The sequence below is a fragment of the Peromyscus maniculatus genome, chromosome 10 (genome assembly GCF_049852395.1).
Source record: "Peromyscus maniculatus bairdii isolate BWxNUB_F1_BW_parent chromosome 10, HU_Pman_BW_mat_3.1, whole genome shotgun sequence".
In the NCBI taxonomy this organism is placed as follows: Eukaryota; Metazoa; Chordata; class Mammalia; order Rodentia; family Cricetidae; genus Peromyscus; species Peromyscus maniculatus.
In genome coordinates this window covers 9,450,546-9,469,981 of record NC_134861.1, presented here as the reverse complement: position 1 = coordinate 9,469,981, position 19,436 = coordinate 9,450,546, and the positions used below count along the sequence as shown (strand labels likewise).

The 19,436-nt window shown below is 50.6% G+C and overlaps 1 protein-coding gene across 2 annotated transcripts in view; it reads left to right on the top strand.

The window, feature by feature from the left end:
- Nudcd3 (NudC domain containing 3) overlaps nt 1-9,562 on the top strand; it is a 97,032-nt gene extending 87,470 nt beyond the window's left edge. Inside the window, exons 5-6 of one of the 2 annotated variants that reach the window (XM_006972997.4) lie at nt 1,940-2,128; nt 7,098-9,562. In XM_006972997.4, the coding sequence (XP_006973059.1) occupies nt 1,940-2,128; nt 7,098-7,208 (300 nt within the window). In that variant the 3' untranslated portion in view covers nt 7,209-9,562. The remainder of the gene's footprint in view (nt 1-1,939; nt 2,129-7,097) is intronic. The other variant, XM_042285646.2, reaches the window with a different exon arrangement.
- The last annotated feature ends 9,874 nt before the right edge of the window (nt 9,563-19,436 follow it).

Here is a 19,436-nt window from a genome sequence, read left to right as displayed (position 1 = left end):
GCCTCCATAGGCAAGTGCTCTCCCCTATTTAAAAACAGGTGGTTTTTCTTTCTTATGTGTGTGGGTGGGTGTTTGCCTGCATGTGTGTCTGCACCACATATGTGCAATGCTCACAGAGACCAGAAGAGGGTGTTAGATCCCATGGGATTGGAGTTAGAGGCATTTGGGAGCCACCACGTGGGTGCTATGACTTAAACCCAGGTCTTCTGGAAGAGCAGCCGGTGCTCTTAACCAGTGAGCCATCTCTCCAGCACCTCTTGTCTGTTTTTATTCCCTTGTGCTTTGGGTATCAGGAGAAGTTTTGAGGTACTGATGTCGTGTCATGATTATACAAATTCTCGTGTTGTTTTTCTTACTCGTTTCTGAAAACCTTCACTGACCGTTCCTGTACGGTTAGCCTATCCTCCTAGATAACAGTATTCTTGTGGACCGACCCCAGGACTCTAAAGGTCATCCTTAGCAGCCCTTAACTGTTGCAGAATATTTGTTTAACTATGTAAAGATGTGTTGCTGTTTTACCTTGCCTGCCTAAGGTACCTGATTGATCTAATAAAAAGCTGAATGGCCAATAGCGAGGGAGGAAGTATATGTAGGACTTCCAGCAGGGAGAGTTAAGTAGGAGGAGGAATTTAGACTGGGGGGTCAGGGGAAGAGACCCCAGGGGCCAGCCAGCCAGACGCGGAGGAAGCAGGAAAGTAGGACATACAGAATGGAAGAAAGGTACAAAGCCTTAAGGCAAAACATAGATGAATTGAAACAGGTTAAATTAAGTTAAAAAAGCCTGAGCTAATCTGAGCACTCATAATTACTAAGTCTCTGTGTCTTTATTTGGTAGCTGATTGGTGGTCCAAAGAAAATGCCAGCTACACTTACCCCCTCTGTGAGCACTGAACGGTTTTGTCCTGCGGTCAGAGCCATCATCCAGTGTGGGCAACATCACACCTTGCCCCACTCTGATGAGTCCAGCCAGTGACCATAAAGGATGACTGCCAGTGCCTCCAGGGTCTTGTGTGTGTCCCTTGGACCTGGAGCCTCGGGGAATGGTGTGCCCTGCGTCTTTACTGTGTCCTGTGACAGTAGCAGCTTTGCCCTTGAATACCAGCTTTGCAAGATGCCTCTGATGTTCTCTGTTCTACTCTTGCGAAAGTTCCACTTGGCTTCTGAGTTTCTGTGCTCATGGGATAAGTTTTACAGATTCCAGTACTAAGGGCTGCTGCAGGATACTGTTGTGCTTGACCACAGTGCATCTAGACTATCCTGCAGCTTGAGTTCAGCTCCTCCTGGGCTCCTCTCAGGACCATTGGAAGTAAGGACTGGGGCTGGAGGACTCCTGTAGGTACCAAGGAGGAAGAACAGGCACCTGGGCCCCTAGTCATAGGAGGACTCTTTAAAGATTCTGTCATTTATCGGGTTACACCCTTCATCTCAGAAGTCCCACCTCCCCTAAAGGCAGCAGGAGATTGCGTGTTGCTCTTGGAAGAAAGAAAGATCATTGCCAAGGGAGGAACTTGATTGAGCTGGGCAGAGACAAGACCTTACCAAGCAGGGCTTTCCATGGTGGGGACGCAGCAGCATGGGAAAGCCCAGGGCTAGGTCCTGCTGGATCAGAGAATTTTAGAAAACAATGTCTGCCTAGTAAGTGTGAGCACATGTGGTAGACAGCATGCTGACTCCAAGGACTAGTATCTACAGGATGCCTTCAACATGACCCCCGCCTCAGAGGTTCCTGTGTGATCTCATATACCTACTCATACAGCCACCTTGCCTTTGTGTAGGTCTAAGCTCAGCCTGGGATATCTGCCACTCGCATACTTTGCTCTGCCCCCAGCCCAGGATGCCTGTCCCCTAGTCGGCCCTGTCCACAGTGCTAAGTTTTCTTTCCCTAGTGACTTGGGCTGTTTCCTGCCATGCTTGATAGTTTTTTCCCTGCTTGTCCCAGGTGAACTTGAGCAAGGCTGGCGAGTACTGGTGGAATGCGATCCTGGAGGGAGAAGAGCCCATTGACATCGACAAGATCAACAAGGAGCGCTCCATGGCCACTGTGGACGAGGAGGAACAGGCCGTCCTGGACAGACTCACCTTTGACTACCACCAGAAGCTGCAGGGCAAGCCGCAGAGCCACGAGCTGGTATGAGCACCGTGGCTCTCCTGTACCATCTGCAGGCGGGTGGGTCATGCTGGTGGGGAAGAAGCCATGAAGATAAGTCCGTCCTGGCTTAGTCCCTGCTGCAGTTCTACAGTGTCCTGCCTGGGAGAGCCCAGTTGCTCATGTCTTCTATTCCTTACCTGAGGACAGCTGCACACTGCTACTCAGCCACATCTCATACTGAGCTGCAAGCTCTGGTATCACAGCTTGAGAGTGTTTGTAGATGTGCCCTGACCACACTGTGGCCTAGAATTGTTTAGTTTTGATGGCTCCCACTGGAGCCTTAGAGCCCCATTGGTGGGAGGAGGGAGGGCCAGGCTGCAGGGCCCACTTAGGTTCTGACTACAACAGCCAATGCAGAGCCAATAGGTAGGTGGGTGAAGTGAAGTGCTGGGGCTGTAATGAGAGCGTGTGAGGTCGGCAGCTTCTGGGAGAGCAGAGGGCTGGGTCTGACCTGTGTAGTGCCCAGGGGCAGGCTTCTGGTGCCAAAGAGTGATTGCTTAGATAAACACGTTTGTCCTTCCTTATAGGAATCCTGAGAGTAGCCACTTAGGGAAGAAAGGCTTTTGCCTCCTATTCTTTTCACTGTCAGATGCCCAGCCATGCAGCACTTTAGCTTTTGTGGGTGTAGACGAAGCATGGGTCAGACAGGGATCACCAACGGTGTGTTTTTGGGACGAAAACACAGAAAGCCAGCCCTCAGGACCCTAGAGGAGTTAGTGTGCGTTCCCTATTGTCTCTGAAGGAGCCTTATTTCATGGGTTGTGTGAATTGTCCCGCCTTCCCTTCAGAGTAGCATTGTACGTGAGAACAGGTGTCTTTGATAGGTTCTTCTGCTGCATTGGCCACTGGAGTGTCTTTTCAAGGACATGTCCCTGTGAGTAAAGGCAAGAAGCCTTTGAAGCAGTACTTCGTCTTTACCTCTTCCCCCAGCCCTAGCAGGACGTGTCCTAAGCGTGTGCTATGATGGGCAGGGCAGGCTGACTGGCTGTAGGCTCTGCACAGCAGCCCTGGTTATTAGATGGTCTGTTTTTCACAATGAGGAGGTTGAATTTTTGATGTCTCAGTATGTACTGTGCCTCAGAGCAGCTCTAGCAGAGGGGCTGGGGTTTACGTCTCTGTCCTGCCCCCGAGTGAGGTGAGGGGAAAGACATCTTTGTGGGTCCATGTACGCAGAGGTCCTTAGGCAGCAACTAGGAAGCTTAGAGTCTTCACCTTAGCAGAGATCGCCAGACCTGCTTGGTCACAGTGTAATCCGGTCATGGTGGCCTTTGTCCACTGGTCAGAAGGTCTGTCTGTGACCCTTTGCCTTACGGTTGAGTCCTTATGGATCTGCTCACTCCTGTGTCCAGGACCAGGGCTTTGTCCACAAAAGGACTCAGATGTGAATGTAAGGTGAATAGAGAGTATTCTCTGGAGTGGAGAGGTGAATGCAGATTCCATCATCCTGGGTGAGGTGAAAGGAGGAGCCACCTAGTACCACTGAGAAGCTTGTGCCACAGACTGGAGAGACCAAGGATGAGTGTTCTTCATGCCTTCCCTAGATGCCACGCCTGGGTGTTGGTTGTAGAGAAACACTAGAATAGATAATGATTATGGCTTGAACTGCTTTGTGCATTAGCCAAACCTCAGGAAGCCTTCTGTAGACTGTAACTGAGATTTTAGAGAAGCTAGAAGTACTACAGCTCTTGGCACCTCTTATTCTTAAGGTCCCTGGGATCGCATCCCTTGCAGGACACACAAGTGACAACAACCCATTGTCATTTGTCTAGAGTTAGCAGCAGTGCAGGGCCCGCCCCCGCCCCGCCCCCACCCCGTCTTCTTCCTTCCCCTGGATCCCTGCACTCATTGTTTGCAGGCATACACAGCTCTCCTTTCTTCCCTTGGTGCTGATGCCCTCTGGCATGGCCTAGTATCTCTTCCTCAAGGACAGATGGACAACACTCAGTCTGCATCAGTGAGGGCAAGCATGCGACTGTCTCCGAGGAGTTAAGAGACCAGCCTCTTGAATCTGATCTTATCCAGAGAACAACAGTTCAGCCTTGGTTTTCAGTCTCAACAATGGTCCTCTGCAGGAGCTGGCTGCTTTGTTGCCATCCCTGTAGGTCTTAGATCTTCTTGTTCTGGTGGCTACCTCCCAGCCTACTCTTCAGGGTTGGCAAGAGGGAAGTGAACTTATCTCCAGTAAACGAAGGCAGCTCTCTGAAGGTTCTGGCCTCCAGGAGCCTCACTGCTAGTTTGAAACATGCTAACAAAAGGATCAAAAAATAACAGTGCTAAACATGTGTGTGCACTGTGCACATACACACTTAATGTAGCATCCCATGCCTGACTTGCTGCTGGGAAGCTGGCTCAGTCTAAAGGCAAGGCTTTGGGGGTGTCCTGTGTTGGCTTTCTATGAAGACTGCCCTCTTTGCCCACAAGACGTTGCAGAAACCTGAGTGTGGAGCGGAAGGTTCTTACAACTGTGCATAGAAGACTTGTCCGTGGCTGGTGAGCAGCTTCCACACAGCTGTTTATTATCCAACACTGAGAAACCGAGGAGACTGAACACCACCACCAAGGAAAACCTTGAAGATGCTATGGTCTAGTAGAAAGAGCTTTGTCTTGAGTTTACATTGATTCTGCTGTGGACTTGCCGTGGACCTGGCAAGAACCATAGAGGAAATAATGTGCTTGTCCAGATGAGCTGCCCCAGCAAGGCCTTCAAGGAGCCTAGGGCCAGCAGTGCATGGGTAGAATACAGTGTGATTCCCTCGCCAGAGCGGAACTAATCAGGATGGCCGGGGAAGCCTCTAGCTGTGAATAGTCGTGATACAGCCCTGTAGCTGTTAGTGCTGTGTTAACTCTAGCATGTCCCACACCTGGCTGGTGTCAGTCTCAGCTCCTTTGTAGGCTTGAAATGCTTTGGAGACACATCTTCAGTGTACAGCACTCTGGGGTTCCATGTAAAGTATCTTTAGCACCTTCTTTTATTGAACAAAGAAACAGAACTAGAAAGGGAGGTCCATGGGCTTGGCTTTCCTGATATAGCAGGTTAGCCACTTAATCAATACTCATATGCAGGGGGTTTGTGGGTGGTTGAGGTCACTTCTCTGGGATTGCCAGTCCTAACTACGAGAGCGAGAATGGAAATGGGGCCAGGTTCTTCTATCAGCCTCCATCTGCTATGCGCATTGGCAGCCACAGTTCCCAACGTGCTCTGTAGTGATGCCCATTTATGGTGTAAACTTGAAGTTTTCTAAATTTGCCAGAATTTTAAATTGTGCTTCTAATGCCACTAGTGCTTTGTATTTCGCAGCATTTTAATTTTGAAGTGGTAATATACTTCTTCTGTCGTTTCGAAGTCTTTAATGTTGCCATTATGTCACTTCTTTCCAAAGTGGAAATGGAATGTTCTTCATCTTTCCCTAGTGAGATTCCTTCGAGCAGGTGTTCATCTGAAGGGGTTGAAGGTGCGCAGGTGCCATTGCACTGTCGGTACTTGATGTGTCTGTCCAGGATCCCTCCAGCCTGGCGGCACTTACCTCCAACAGTGACTGCCATTGCACAGACAGGTGCCAGCATTTCCTGAGTGAACTTGGTGGCACACAGGATGGTCTGATCTCGACCTGTGCTCTGCAGAAAGAGCTGAGCATTTATCTGGGCATCATGGGCTCCCTCAATTGTGAAAACAACCTCGCAGCCTGCCCTTTGCCCTCTGGGCTTGCTACAGTGGGTCCCCACCCAGCCACCAGGGTCTTAGAGCTGTTGTTCACCCTGCAGCTGGCTGAGGCTCTGGTTATCTGGCTGGTCTCATCTTGGGTTTGTTTGAAACTGTCCAGGTCACCCATCTCATGGGCAAAGATGGGAGTCTGCTGTGCACTAAGTATCTTTGATGTGCTTGTTGCTACTTCACTGAGGTTTAAAAACAAACAAAACCTCTCAGCAGGAAGCTTGAGTTTTGTGTAACATTCCATCGTTCTGAGAATCCAGTGACTGTGCTGACAGTGGCAGTTGTCCACTCTACTTCCAGTCTGTCATCTTTGCGATAAGGGAAGCAGCATCCGACCTCCGCACCTGGTCTGCGGGGCTGTCTGCAGCAGGCCCTCCACTGGGGGGAATGTCTAGCCGCACATCTTGTTAGTCTTTGTGGTTTCTTGTGGTCAGAAGACAGGGAGAGTGCCCTGTCCTAGGGCACCTTTGTGGTAGCAGCTGAGGAAGGCAGATGCTCAGAGGAAGGCTAGCCCATCAGCATAGGTACAGGTGCTGCCCTCAGGGGCACAGCCTCCCTGCTCGTCCTGGCTGTAACTACACAACACCAATCTGCCTCTGACCTTGAAAGGCTCGATAGTCCAGCAGAGGCCATAGGCTGGGAGGAGCTAAGTCCATCAGCTCTCGCTGTGTCCTCAAAAGGCAGCAGGGTGTTTCTGACTGCCCGTTCCACAGCTGGATGCTCTGAGGTCTCTCCCTCCTCTGCAGCATCACATTTTGGGTCAAACCTATACTGTCTGATGAAGCATTTCTCAACGACAAGAACTTCCTTGGGAAAGGGGTGCTAGAACACCTGCGCACCTCAGTTGTGTCCCTGTGGGCCTGAGGCACCACCCCTTCCTATCTTAATCATCTCCCTGGAGATTACTGTAGGTTCTGTGGAATTTGGATAGACTTAATGGGAAAGGAACAGAAGATGAACCATACAGAGCAGTTACTGCTTTACTGGAGGCTGAAGCTGGAAAGCTAGAAATGCAGTTTGGGGAGAAGAGTCTTGCAGAGGACTTGTCAGTCACAGGATGCCGCCCTTGGGCACAAACCGCTGCAGGGCCTGCAGAACTCTGGCCAGTTGGTCCTAGCAGGTGAATCCTCAAGCCCTGAGGAGGCAGCATGGCTCTGTGCCTACAGGCAGTCTGTTCTAGGAGAAAGCCTGCAGTGCCTTGTGATCTCCTTTAACCTCTCTATTTTCTGTTTGTAGAAAGTCCATGAGATGCTGAAGAAGGGGTGGGATGCTGAAGGCTCTCCCTTCCGAGGCCAGCGATTCGACCCGGCCATGTTCAACATCTCCCCTGGGGCTGTGCAGTTTTAATGACAGAAGGAAAGGAAACCCTCATCGTTGGGGAGGTGGAGACCTTGCTCCCTCACTCCCTGCGTGTCAGGGACTCGCTCCTCCTGATCAGTCCTCATCTTTTCTTTCCTGATGAACCAGGCATCCCCTGCTGACCTCGCACCTTCAGGCTGTTGTGGAGGAGGTGCCCGGCCAGCTGCTTCCTGGTAGTCCCGATGGCCGGCCAACACTAAACAAAGGTGTTTGAAGTTAGGGAGGGACATGTCCCAGCACACTGGGAGCCGTGCTCTGTCTCCACAGCAACCAGCCACTACAGGCAGCATTTCCTTCCTCCCGTCTCTGCTTGCTGTTGTGTTGACGCTATTCTGCTTGCTTGTCTTCTGACTGGGGCTGAGGAATGACTGGGCTCTCAGACAAAGCTAAGTTGAAGTGTGTTGCCAAGTACTTGCATGAGGGCAGAGGGCAGAGGGGCATGGCCTTGGAGCTGCTTCTAGGCTGCTGTGGGACCTCACCTGTTGAGACTCTGTGTGTGTGTGTGTGTGTGTGTGTGTGTGTGTGTGTGTGTGTGTGTGTGTGTGTGTCCACTCTTGCTCATCTCTTTGTGAATACACTTAGCCAGCCTCAGCTTCATGGGCAGCGCAGCAGAACCCGGGCGGGGTCTGTCTGCCTGGTGGAGATGTTGGGAGAAATTCTGAGGTTCTGGCCTTTGGCCCAGCCATGGCAAGGAGACGTCTCCTGACTGCAGCTGCCCGGCTTTGGTTCTCGCTGAGGTGAACCGAGCCTAGACACCACTACTTGCTCCATACAAGCCCTCGTCTTGGGTGTGCCTTCAGGAAGAGATCACAGCATGTTAGTAGTCTGTGGGCCGCCTGTGCCACCCACACTCCCTCAGCGGCCGTGACCTTGAAGGGTGCCTCGGGAAGGAAAACTGACCCACTGGCTTGAAGGCAACTACAATTGAGTAAGAAAATGAAGATTCCTGTGAGTCCCACGACTGTTTCACAGAGAAACCCTGTCTCAAAAACAAAAAAGATTCCCCTGTGCCGATCACCAGACTGCTCCCTGGAGCTCAGAGCCTCTGTGACTGCAGACCACCTTCAGCCAGGGTGTGAAGACCTGACCAAGGAGCAGGAACCCAGGTGTCCCAACCCTTTACAGGGCCCTGTCTGTGCCTGTTGCCGCCTGGCTTCTCCATTTGTCTGGCTCTGTCTTGGTGTGTGTGTGTGCAGGTTTCTGTACTCTGGTAACCATACAGCCAGCAAGAATTAACACTCACCAAAGCCACAGCAGCCTGCCCTCTGGAAATAGCCCTGTACCAAGTGTCGTTTCTATATGCTCGGAAGGAGCCACTGGAAGAACAGGTTGAGGACTTATTTCAAGAAGCTTTCCGTCAACTGTGTAGACAGGAACTGGCTCACTGCAGCCATCTGAGGGGTTTCTGGTTTACAGTTGGCAGCTCTTGTAAGACGTCCGTACTAGGAGTTAATCTGTGGGTCTGCATAGACCACAGTTGTGGTCAGGGGAGAGTAGTGGGCCCCAAAGAGCAATTCTGGAGTCTGAGCTTGTGATTGGACATTGGTCACCAAGTTGATGACCTCTCTGAAGAGGTCACCCTTGGGCGAAGAATCTGTCACATTCACAAGATCCCCGGACACTTGCGCGCTACTTGTTCCTGAAGTTTCCATCAAGGTCCTAGGTTTGCACATGCCTGCTCCAATGCAAGCTGTCCTGCCTAATGAAGGAAGTCTCATGGTGTGTATGTATTTCCAGTCTCCTCTGTAATCCTATTGGCTCTCTCTCGACCCTCATCCTGTGGGTGGTCTTAGGGAAGAATACTGAAGTGGGAGAGCCCTGCATCTTTTTATTTGGGACAATGTTTCATTTCTGTGGCAACTTCCCTTCCTTCGGCATGGTTTATTTTCTGTGTTGCATTTCTCCTTTGTCCTTGCCCTATTTCCACAAAGAAGCCGGTGTAGAAAAGCAGCCTGGGGAACAGTATTAGGTGTAGGCCGTAGGGCAGGTGCCTGTGCTCTGAGTGATTGCTGTGGCATGTATAGTGCATGGTGGGGTGGCGGCTGCTCTATCCACGTCCTCATCAAAGTGGGGCTCAATCCCAGCCAGCCAAGTAGAGAGTTCTTTGTCCTAAGGCACTGACTGCCCTGGCTCACCCAGCCACTGAAACTGGCATATTGCCTGTTTTCTCTTTTTAGACATGACAGCCACAATTTGGTCTCTAAATCCCACCCGCTGAGGTCTGAGGAAGGCAGGGTGATTCCACCCCCTTTGTCCAAAGACCCAGGAGAGTTGAGTGTCCGGCCTACAAAGCTGCTCTGGCTCCTTGGTGTTGGTTTGCAATAAAATCTGTATTTAAGCAAGTCTGGGTCTGTCTGTAACATTCACTGCCAAGACACTTCTGAGTGATTATTATCTTTGACTTCTAGCCATGAGTCCTGAGTTCCTGTACATAGTCAACACCAAAACGGAATTCTCTGGGTTATTTCTTATCTGGGCTGTCACTACATATAGAAATTCTGCAGGGCGGTGGTGGTGGTGCACACCTTGAATCCCAGCACTTGGGGGAGGCAGAGCCAGGCGGATCTCTGAGTTCGAGCCCAGCCTGGACTACAGAGTGAGATCTAGGACAGGCACCAAAACCACACAGAGAAACCCTGTCTCGAAAAACCAAAAATAAAATAAAATAAAAATAAAGAAAAGAAGAAAGAAAGAAAAATCTATAAGCAATTAATCAGTTGTATTATTTCAGGCAGGTTCTGGGCTTCTGTTGTACCCTAAAGGCTCATTCCAGTCCATCATTGAAAGAAGTCAGGGCAGGGACTCAAGCTGGGCTAATGTAGAGGCCATGGAGGGGTGCTGCTTACAGGCTCGTTTCTCATGGCTTACTCAGCCTGCTTCCTTATAGAACTCAGGACCATCAACCCAGGGATGACACCACCCACAATGGGCTGGGTCTTCCCTTACCACTAGTTAAGGAAATGCCCTATGGGCCTGTCTACAGCCAGATTTTGGAGACACTTTTCCAAATGAGATTCTCTCCTCTCATGACTGTGGCTGTCAAGTTGACTTAAAACTAGCCAGCACCATCCCCTCTCACGGTTTACCAGGCTCCCAAGCCCTTAGGATACAGGCTCTCACCAGTCCATAATCCTGCATCTGACTCAGAATCCACTCAGATCTCCGACTGTTCTTGCCTGTGCTCTACCCTATTCCAGAAGATCCATCACTGACCCTGCTTACTCTCAATAGGCAGGGCCTGTGGGCTTGAAAATTAGCTTCTTAAATGAATGAAGAACACTGGAATGGCCCATCTAATTCCTGGGACCAGAAATAACCCTCCAATAAATAAATAAAGTAAAAAAGACATCTTCATTGATTGGCCCTGAGAGTGCAGGAGTGAGCACAGTCAAGCATTCTGTGTGGAAATATGTCCAGGAGGCGTCAGCTGCTGTGCAGAGAACTCACTGGCCAGAACACTGTGCTTGGGGAACAGACCCTCACCCCACCTCAAATCTGCTCCTCTATCGGGCCAGCTGGCAGCCAGCTCAGCCAGGAACTGAATGGCCTTTTATGAGTAAAAAGCATGGAGCTAGTACAGAACCTGGCCAGTCCCCAGTAAGCTCTCCTGTTGGGTCAGTGGCCTAGTGCTCAGCGGTGCCCCAATGCAAAGCTGGGTACTCCCAGAATGAGGACTGGCTATGGCCACCTGCAGTTGATCTCCCCTACCCGCCTGAAGGTCTGCAGAGTAGATGTCTGAAACAGCTTACTGCCCAGGAGCCTTTACCGGGCACCAGAAGACACTGCGCGGGTGTGGTCTGGAAGCCTGGGGTGGGTGCCTCCTCCCAGTCTTGCCTAGTGTTTCTACAGTCACTGCCAGGTGAGAAGAAAAAAAATCCATATTCTTCCTCTTCAGATTCAGCTGTTCAAGGTGTTAAAAAGTGCTTTATTTTTGGTTTTCTTTCTCTTTTGTGTTTGTTTTTTTTTTTTTGAGACTGGGTCTCACTGTGTAGCCATGGCTGTCCTGGAACTCACTCTGTAGACCAAGTTGGCCTTGAACTCACAGTGGGATCTGCCTGCTCTGCCTCCCGAGTGCTGGGATTATTAAAGGTGTGCACCACCACCACTCGGCTTTTAGTTTTATTTCTTAAGACTGAAAATTGACTTGTCAGATAGACAGCCCCAACATACCTGAGCTCTCAGTGTTGGGTCTACAGTCTATCCCTTCACAGTCGAGAGCCCAAGATTCCCCACTGCACATACAGAAGACCTTGTGCCAGAGAAAGCAGGCTGCCACCTGCACCCGGGTGGCTCCCTGCTGTCCCTGTGGGGAGCAGAGCCCATCACAGGGCCAGCTCACCCTTGTGGCTGCAGGGATGGTCTGCAGAGTGGGAACAGAGTCATACCCAGCCCAGGCTGTGGACATCACTGCAGGGTCAACCTCTGGATCACTGGGTGGACTTCCAACTGGGAAGTAGCCTTGCCTAACTTCCTCTTGCTTTTCCATACGAGGTTTTGCAAAGAGTTGGACAAGGACTCAGGGATGTCCTTGTCCAACTCTTCATGCTAGTTACCCGAGCAAGGAACCCCCAAAGTTGTGTGACCTATGGCTACTTTATCTGTCTCCAGTCACCCTCGTCACCCAACATAAGACTGGCACAGGCAGCTTCTCTCTGGCCCCAGTTGTCATTTTTCTGAACTCTCAACAACCTAGAGAGGTGCCTCACTGGCTCCCCAACCCTTTGTTGAGGAGAAGGATCTACCTTCTGGTAGAGGCATTGTATAAGGCCAGGATAGGACAAAGCCACCAGAAGACAGGACTTAGAGGTGGCCTTTCCCGTAGGCAGAGAAGCTGCTTTGTTGTAGATCCATGGTGGAAGCTTGACTAACAGAACTGGGCTCAGGGCTGTCTTGTGACCCAGCATGGGAGTTTGGGAGCCCCTCAGTAGTCATCTGTGGAAACTAATGGCCTTAGGTATGGAACTCCAGCTCATAGGACACCAGTCATACATAGTGGCCCTTAGAGAGAGACTACAGACCAGACCTTGGCCATTGGAAGGTTCCAACACCACTGAATGGCCACTACTCTTTTAATCGACAGGTCAGAGAAGTATGGTTTTTTTTTTTTTCCCCTAAGCCTGGCTTTGTGCAGACCATGATTGAATTCAAGGTGAGTTAGCCGACCTTGCCAGGCCTGCCCAGTCATCAGGCAGAAGGGTCCAGTCAAGCAAAAGCCCGGGGTAGAGCTAGAAGGGTGAGTCAGGCAGGCTTCATCTGGACAGCGTCATCTCACTGCCCTCCCACTGTGGGTAGAGCCAGGTAAAGAGAGATCATACCCTCGTCAGGAGCATCAAGGATGCCTTCCTTGTCCACTTTGTTCCGGCCACAGAGCACCTGGGCCACAGGGCCTAAAGTGGATATCGCATCTGCCTGCCTGCCACCATTTGCTCTGTATGTACCAGCCTCTCCCAGCATAGACCAAAGGTATGTGCTGAAATTCCCTAGCTCTGTACCTCATTATTTCCCACCCTTAACTCCATGTGGTACCTGCTTTTTTGAGACCCCACCCCCCAAATCACATGTGTTCACTTATCCTTTAGGGCATAGACTGGCAGCTGCTAGCCTCTGATCTTCCCAACACCTTTGAGAAGTCCAAAGCCTAGCCCAACCCATCTCCCCAGCTGTTCTTCATGTGTGGTAGTGAGCGTTTTCAGAGGTGGTCTGCTCCAGGGTGGCAGGAGTCGCCGCAGGCTTTTGTTATCCCCAGAAACTTGAGGAAGCACTAGCCACAACCGAAAGTGATGAAACCCAGAAAATGGACAACCCGGTGTTGTCCCTTGCTGCTGGTCTTCAGGAAGCCACCTGCAGTTGCAGAGACACCTTTGTCTCCTGACCGATGGCCTCCTTCCAGCCTGCCCCGAGTGGGTGTGTCTCCATCTTGTTCCCTGGTGCCCTTTGCCCCCTCCATAACTTATGAGCTCTCCTGCCCTTCCAAAGTCCCCTCCTCCGGACCCCCGTGTCCACACTACTAACACTTGGTTTCCCATGGGCACCTAACATCAACTCTGCCAGCAGACACTGCCCTGCCTGTGTGGCCGTTCACAGGGCAGAGGTGACCACTGCCCTCGTATCTGCTCCTGATTGAACCAGCAGGAGGTTGTTGGAAACATACGCATTGAAGCTTTTAAAAGATAATTTAGCTGTGCCATTTGGTCGCTTCCACTCACAAGACGGGTCCGATTCAAGTGTGTCTTCCCACGGTTCTGCAAAGGCACTGGTTCTAGGAGCCCACGGGGAAGAGGAGAATTTGGAGAGCGTGGCAAAGACCACGGGCGTGGTTGATTGTTTTCTGAAGTAGATTTGGAGCCAGTTTCCAGATGTTTCTCCTGGCCTGAGGAGCTAGATGGCCCTGTTGGTAAACGTTGCTGCACAAATGTGAGGATGAGTTTGAATTCCCAGACTCATAAAAAACACCAGGTGAGGTAGTGCATGCCATGATGGTAGAGACAGAGGGTCCCTAGAGCTTGCTGGCCAGCCAGTCTCACCAAATAGGCAGGCTCTGGGGTCAGTGAGAAAATCTTGCCTAAAAAAATAAGGTGAAAAATAGAGGGAGACACCTGGTGATTGCAGACAGAAAGTTGACACAAGAAACCTGTCTAATAAAACACATCACACCTTACAGAATTAAAAAGTCATTTGGACGCTGGGCTGTGGTGGTGCACACCTTTAATCCAGGCACTTGGGAGGCAGAAGCAGGTTTGAGGCCAGCCTGGTTTACAGTGAGTTCTAGGACAGCCAGGGCTACACAGAAATAATATCAAAAAACAGAAACAAGTCATTTGCACTATCTGGACCCCACCCGGCAGCTTTCAGCCCCTCACATTTCTAAGAAGGCCCCTTAGTTTCGCATACGCTATCCCCCTCGCTCTTCACCCTATTGCCTTCCCCTGTTACACCCTAGAGTCTTGTGACCATACTGTGGGTCTTAGAACTTAGTCCTTCTGAGGCCTGTAGCAGGTTGCAGAGGAACATGCTGTCCTTTAGAAACCAAGCGTTTGAGGCTGTGTATAAAATGGAAATGTACGGGCCCTTGTTCAAAATGATCAAGAATTTAACGTTTGCTAGAGCAGTGGTTTCACCACCCACCACTGGGAGCCTCTTCTGGGTAGACCCCCGTGCTGGGAACAGCCTGCCTTGGGGACTCAGCCCTCATCTTGCTGGTACAGCCATCCCCATTTCCCAACCTCAGCAGTTTGGAATCTTAGGAACCCCCTGGCAGCCTTGTCTTTGCCCCAAGATGACAACCAGAGCTTTCCATGATGGCTTAGTTATTTCTTAAAAATTGTATAAGTAGGGGGCTGGAGAGATGGCTCAGTGGTTAAGAGCACTGACTGCTCTTCCAGAGGAGACCTGGGTTCACTTCCCAGCACCCACATGGCAGCTCAAAACTGTCTATAACTCCAGTTCTAGGGGATCCAACACCTATGGCAAAGCACCAATGCACATAAAATAAAAATAAATTTTAAAAATTGTGTAAGTTAGTGGCTGCTTGTCCTCACTTCGTTCACCCTTGCCTCTTTGGACTGGCTCTGGCTTTCTGAAGTGAATTATCTCCTGCTGGTGAGTATTTGGGTTGGTCTGGATTTCTCTTCCTCTTGAGCGAGGCTTGAAGGTGGGGTGGAGCTGTGCCAGAGTCTCCTGCAGGACCCTTGCATCCTGATGGTCTTTGGTTTTTTACCTTTTTTTTTTTTCTTTCTTTCTTTCTTTTTTTTTTTGTGGTCTTTTATGGCTGGTGATAGTACTGTGCTGGGTGTGGAGTTAAAAGTGCTGTGCATTACCACTTTGTGGTGAAATCAAACAGGCTTTAATTCTTTTGTTTGTTTGTTTTGTGAGACAGAGTTTCTGTGTGTAGCCCAGGCTGTCCTGGAACTCCTAGACCAAATAGCCTCGAACTCAGAGATCGACCCGCCTCTGCCTCCTGAGTGCTGGGATTAAAGATGTGCACCACCACTGCCTGGCTAGGCTTTGATACTTTTTTTTTTTTTGGGGGGGGGGAGAGGGTTTATTTGGCTTATGCTTCAACATCACAGTTCATTGTCAAAAGAAGTCAGGACAGGAACTCAAACAGGGCAGGAACCTGGAGACAGGAGCTGATGTAGAGGCCATGGAGGGTGTTGCTTACTGGCTTGCTCCTCATGACTTGTTCAGCCTGCTTTCTTATAGAACCCAGGACCACCAACTTGGGGATGGCACCACCCACAATGGTCTGCCCACCTTCCCAGTTAAGAAAATGCCTTACAGGGTTGCTTACAGACCAACCTTGTGGAGACATTTTCTTTTTTTCTTTTTTTTTTTTTTTTTAACATGGCTTATCATATATTTTTTTAAATTTATTTTACAATACTATTCAGTTCTACATAGTAGCCACAGATTGGATAAAGCACAGGGACAAATAACCAAATGAATGGAAACACATGAACTATGAACCAAAGGCTGAGGGGCCCCCACCTGGATCAGGCCCTCTGAATAGGTGAGACAGTCGATTGGCTTGATCTGTTTGGGAGGCATCTAGGCAGTGGGACCAGGTCCTGGGCTCGTTTCATGAGTTAGCTGTTTGAAACCTGGGACTTATGCAGGGACGCTTGGCTCAATCTGGGAGGAGGGGACTGGACCTGCCTGGACTGAGTCTATCAGGTCGATCCCAGTCCTCAGGGGAGGCCTTGCTCTGGAGGAGGTGGGAATGGGGGGCTTGCTGGGGGGAAGGGGAGGGGGGCAGGAAGGGGGAGAACAAGGGAATCTGTGGCTTTGATACTTTTATTAGGCGGTTTCTTTTACAAACTTCCTAAACGTGTTTTTATCTCGTTCTTACTTATGAGCTGTACACATGACTAGTGAGTATGATTGTACACCTGTGTGCATTATGTACACTCTAGAACTGACCAGCCAGAAGCCCATCTTTTCCTAGGAAGTTCTTCCTCACTCTCAGGCCTTGCTCCTACAGGTTTCACCACTCTTGGGAATCACTTCAGTGTCTTTAGAGTACTTCGTGCATTTTATCTTTATTTCCTAACTAAAACACCAAAGACAGGTTAGAGCTGTTTTTATCCTGGCCTTGTCTCCAAGGCCCAAGCCTATTGTCCCTACAGTGGTTGGTGACAGTTCCCATGCTCCCTTGCTGGCAGACAAGTGCCTCTCTCCTACCTTTGGGGACTATCTTTCTCATCACAGGGCACTAAATGCGTAAGCTGCTCTAGGTTTCTGTGTTGCACCCAGCTTGTGTGATGAAGTGCCAAGCACCAGCATCCAGCCTGTCTGCAACCCGGCCCCTCTGGCTCCGCCTGTGTGATGGCAGTACACCCAAGCCTGGTGGGGTAGATACAAGAGACGGCAGAGGAGTGTGCATGGCCAAAGGACCCAGCCCCCATGTCCCACCTAGATCCTGCCTTTTCTCAGATCCCCCAAGAGACATCTGATACCTTAAGGCACACGGTGAAACAGGCTAAGTATCCCACAGTCAGAGAGTGTTTTAGGAATGGGTCAGGCCCAGCTTCTTTATGAACTGACTCCCCTCAGAGTCTACCTCACACACAGCCCTGGTCTTGGATGTGGGAGCAGAGTCCAAACCTGCCACTTGGGACTGAGAAGCCACCTAGAATGCAGCAAAGGGGACAGAGTGGACGGCAATATATAAGAGATCACTGGCAGAGGGCAAGAGACCAGCAGGGATGGAGAGTGGGACACTTGGAGACAGACACATGGACACCGATGGCGTGAGGGATGTAGCTAAGGATACTCAGGTGACAGGAGAACACAGAGGAGGGACATTTGGACAGGAGAGGATTGGACATGACAGGTTTTCTATAAGGTCTTGTTGAAGGTTGAGCCGTTTGTGTTTTGAGAAACAGTCGCCGAGTCTGTAGCTCCTGTGTGTAGGGTATAAGCTGGTTTCCCGAGGGAAGTCACCCTAGCCACGGTGTGCCATGCAGTGTGGCTTCTCATGGTTAGTTTTCAGTGGGATCCCGACTGCAGCCTGCATCACTTGCTATGACTCATCAGGTGGGAAGCAGACATTCCCTACTCGGATGCTTTGAGTATCCTAAGTGGGCCTACCCCTCTCCTGCAGCGACTGAAGAAGCACACAGGAAGGTACCAGAGCCCAGGAGTTACCCCTCCTGCACTCTGTGCCTGACGTTGGTTAATAACAGACCAGGCGGTTTGTAAAAATGGTGATGGAGGAGGCACTGTCACCTTGAGAGGACACTGGGGACAGTGGTGCTGCATAGGGAAGTGTCCTCATACAAGTCCTTCCTCAGGGTAACAGAAGAGCTTGTGGCCTATAGCACGGTCCAGAACTAGGTGCGAGAGAAGTAGGGAGAAGCCACAGCAGAAGGCATCTGACGGGAGCCTTCCCACCCTCCCGCCAGGGAGCACAACCTTGGACACTCTCCTCCCTTCTGGGGAGGCCCTCTGGCCCCACTTCACCTTGACCCACATGCTGGGGTCCACTAGTCTCCAACCCAGTTCTCACAACTTTTCTGGGGTCAAGTGATCCTTTCTCAGGGGTTGCACATCAGATATTTACATTACAATCCATAACAATAGCAAAATTACAGTTATGAAGTAGCAACAAAAATAATCCTACGGTTGGGGTGACCACAACATGAGGAACTGTATTAATAAAGGATTAGGGAGGTTGAGAACACGGCTCTAACCCTATTAGAGCTCAGAGCTGGCACTCCAAAACACCCCAGCCCAGGCACACCCCAGAGCCGAGCCTTCACAGAGGCCCTGCTTCCTCGGAGCAGATGCTTGTCCAGTGGTCCAGCGGGGCTCAGCCTCAGGCTTTGCCCTCAGCCTCACCATGGAGTATAGACTCGTGGGAAGAGGTGACGTAACTTCCGGTCCCCATGCTAATCCCTGATGCTTCCGGGAGCAAACACGCACATCCAGTGGCAAAGGCCATGCAGGTAGCCATGTCCGCTGAGCAGCCCGGAGACGTGCACACCGGAGCCCCAGCTCCCTAGCTTGTAAACTGTGCCTCTGAGGACCGTAAAAGCACTGGTCCTATGTCAGGTTTATCTAGATCTGTGGGGCTCCAGGAGGGCAGGAAGTGGACTCAAGGGGGTCGAACACAGATAAGGCACCCCAACCCAGCTAGACTCCCAGAGCCTGGTGACCTCACTACAGCCCTGTCATCCCGAGCCCCTCCCCTCCTCCCTCTTCCTCCTGTTCCAGGTATCCTCTTGTTATCTTCTTCTCCCCAGGGCCCCCAGGCTGGACACTTGGACCCAGGACGTGGGGAGTGGGAGGCCTGAGCCTTGTGTCCACAAGGTCTGGGGACATTACTGCAAATGCACCTGTTCCTCCAGACACTAGACACCTTCTCCAGATCTACATTCAACAGCCATCTATGACACAGCATGCCCATCTCTCCATCGTCTCCATACCAGCTAGACGGTGTCCACTTCCGGGATAACTACTCTGTGAGTGGTCTGACTCCTAGTCAGGAGGCAGCTGTCCCCACAGGCGGTTTGGGAGTTAGCCCTGCGCTTACCTAAACTGCAAGCAAATGAGTGCTCGATGGCTCCCATTTACACCATAGGAGGTCAACAGTTAGGAGGCCCCGTGGTCTCCTAGTCTCTCCAACCGGGGGCTCACCTAGAGCGCATTAGACCCATCCAAGTTTCTCCTTTAGTCCTTATTTTTCCAACTGATGACCCTGTGCCCACCTTTGCTTCCTCTGCTTGCTAGACCACAAAGCTTCCAACATTGCTTCAGGACACACACACCCCATTCCTGGAAAACCTGACCCCTCCCCTTCCCTCTCTCATTCACCTTTGACATACTCCCCCACCTCCATCAGGAGGCTTTGGTGCCTACATTTTTATTGTGACAAAATACACATTACACGAAATTATTTCATGTTTTTTAAAAGATTTATTTATTTATTATGTACACAGAAGAGGGTACCAGATCTCATTACAGATGGTTGTGAGCCACCATGTGGGTGCTGGGAATTGAACTCAGGTCCTCTGGTAGAGCACTCAGTGCTCTTAACCTCTGAGCCATCTCTCCAGCCCCCTGTTTCATGTTTTTTATTACACTTATTTTGTGGGTGTGGGTGTGCGCATGCATTCACAGACATGTGGAAATCAGATGACAATCTGAAGGGATTGGTTCCCTCATTCTACCATGTGGGTCCCAGTGATGGAACCAAGTGTTCAGGCTGGTGCCTTT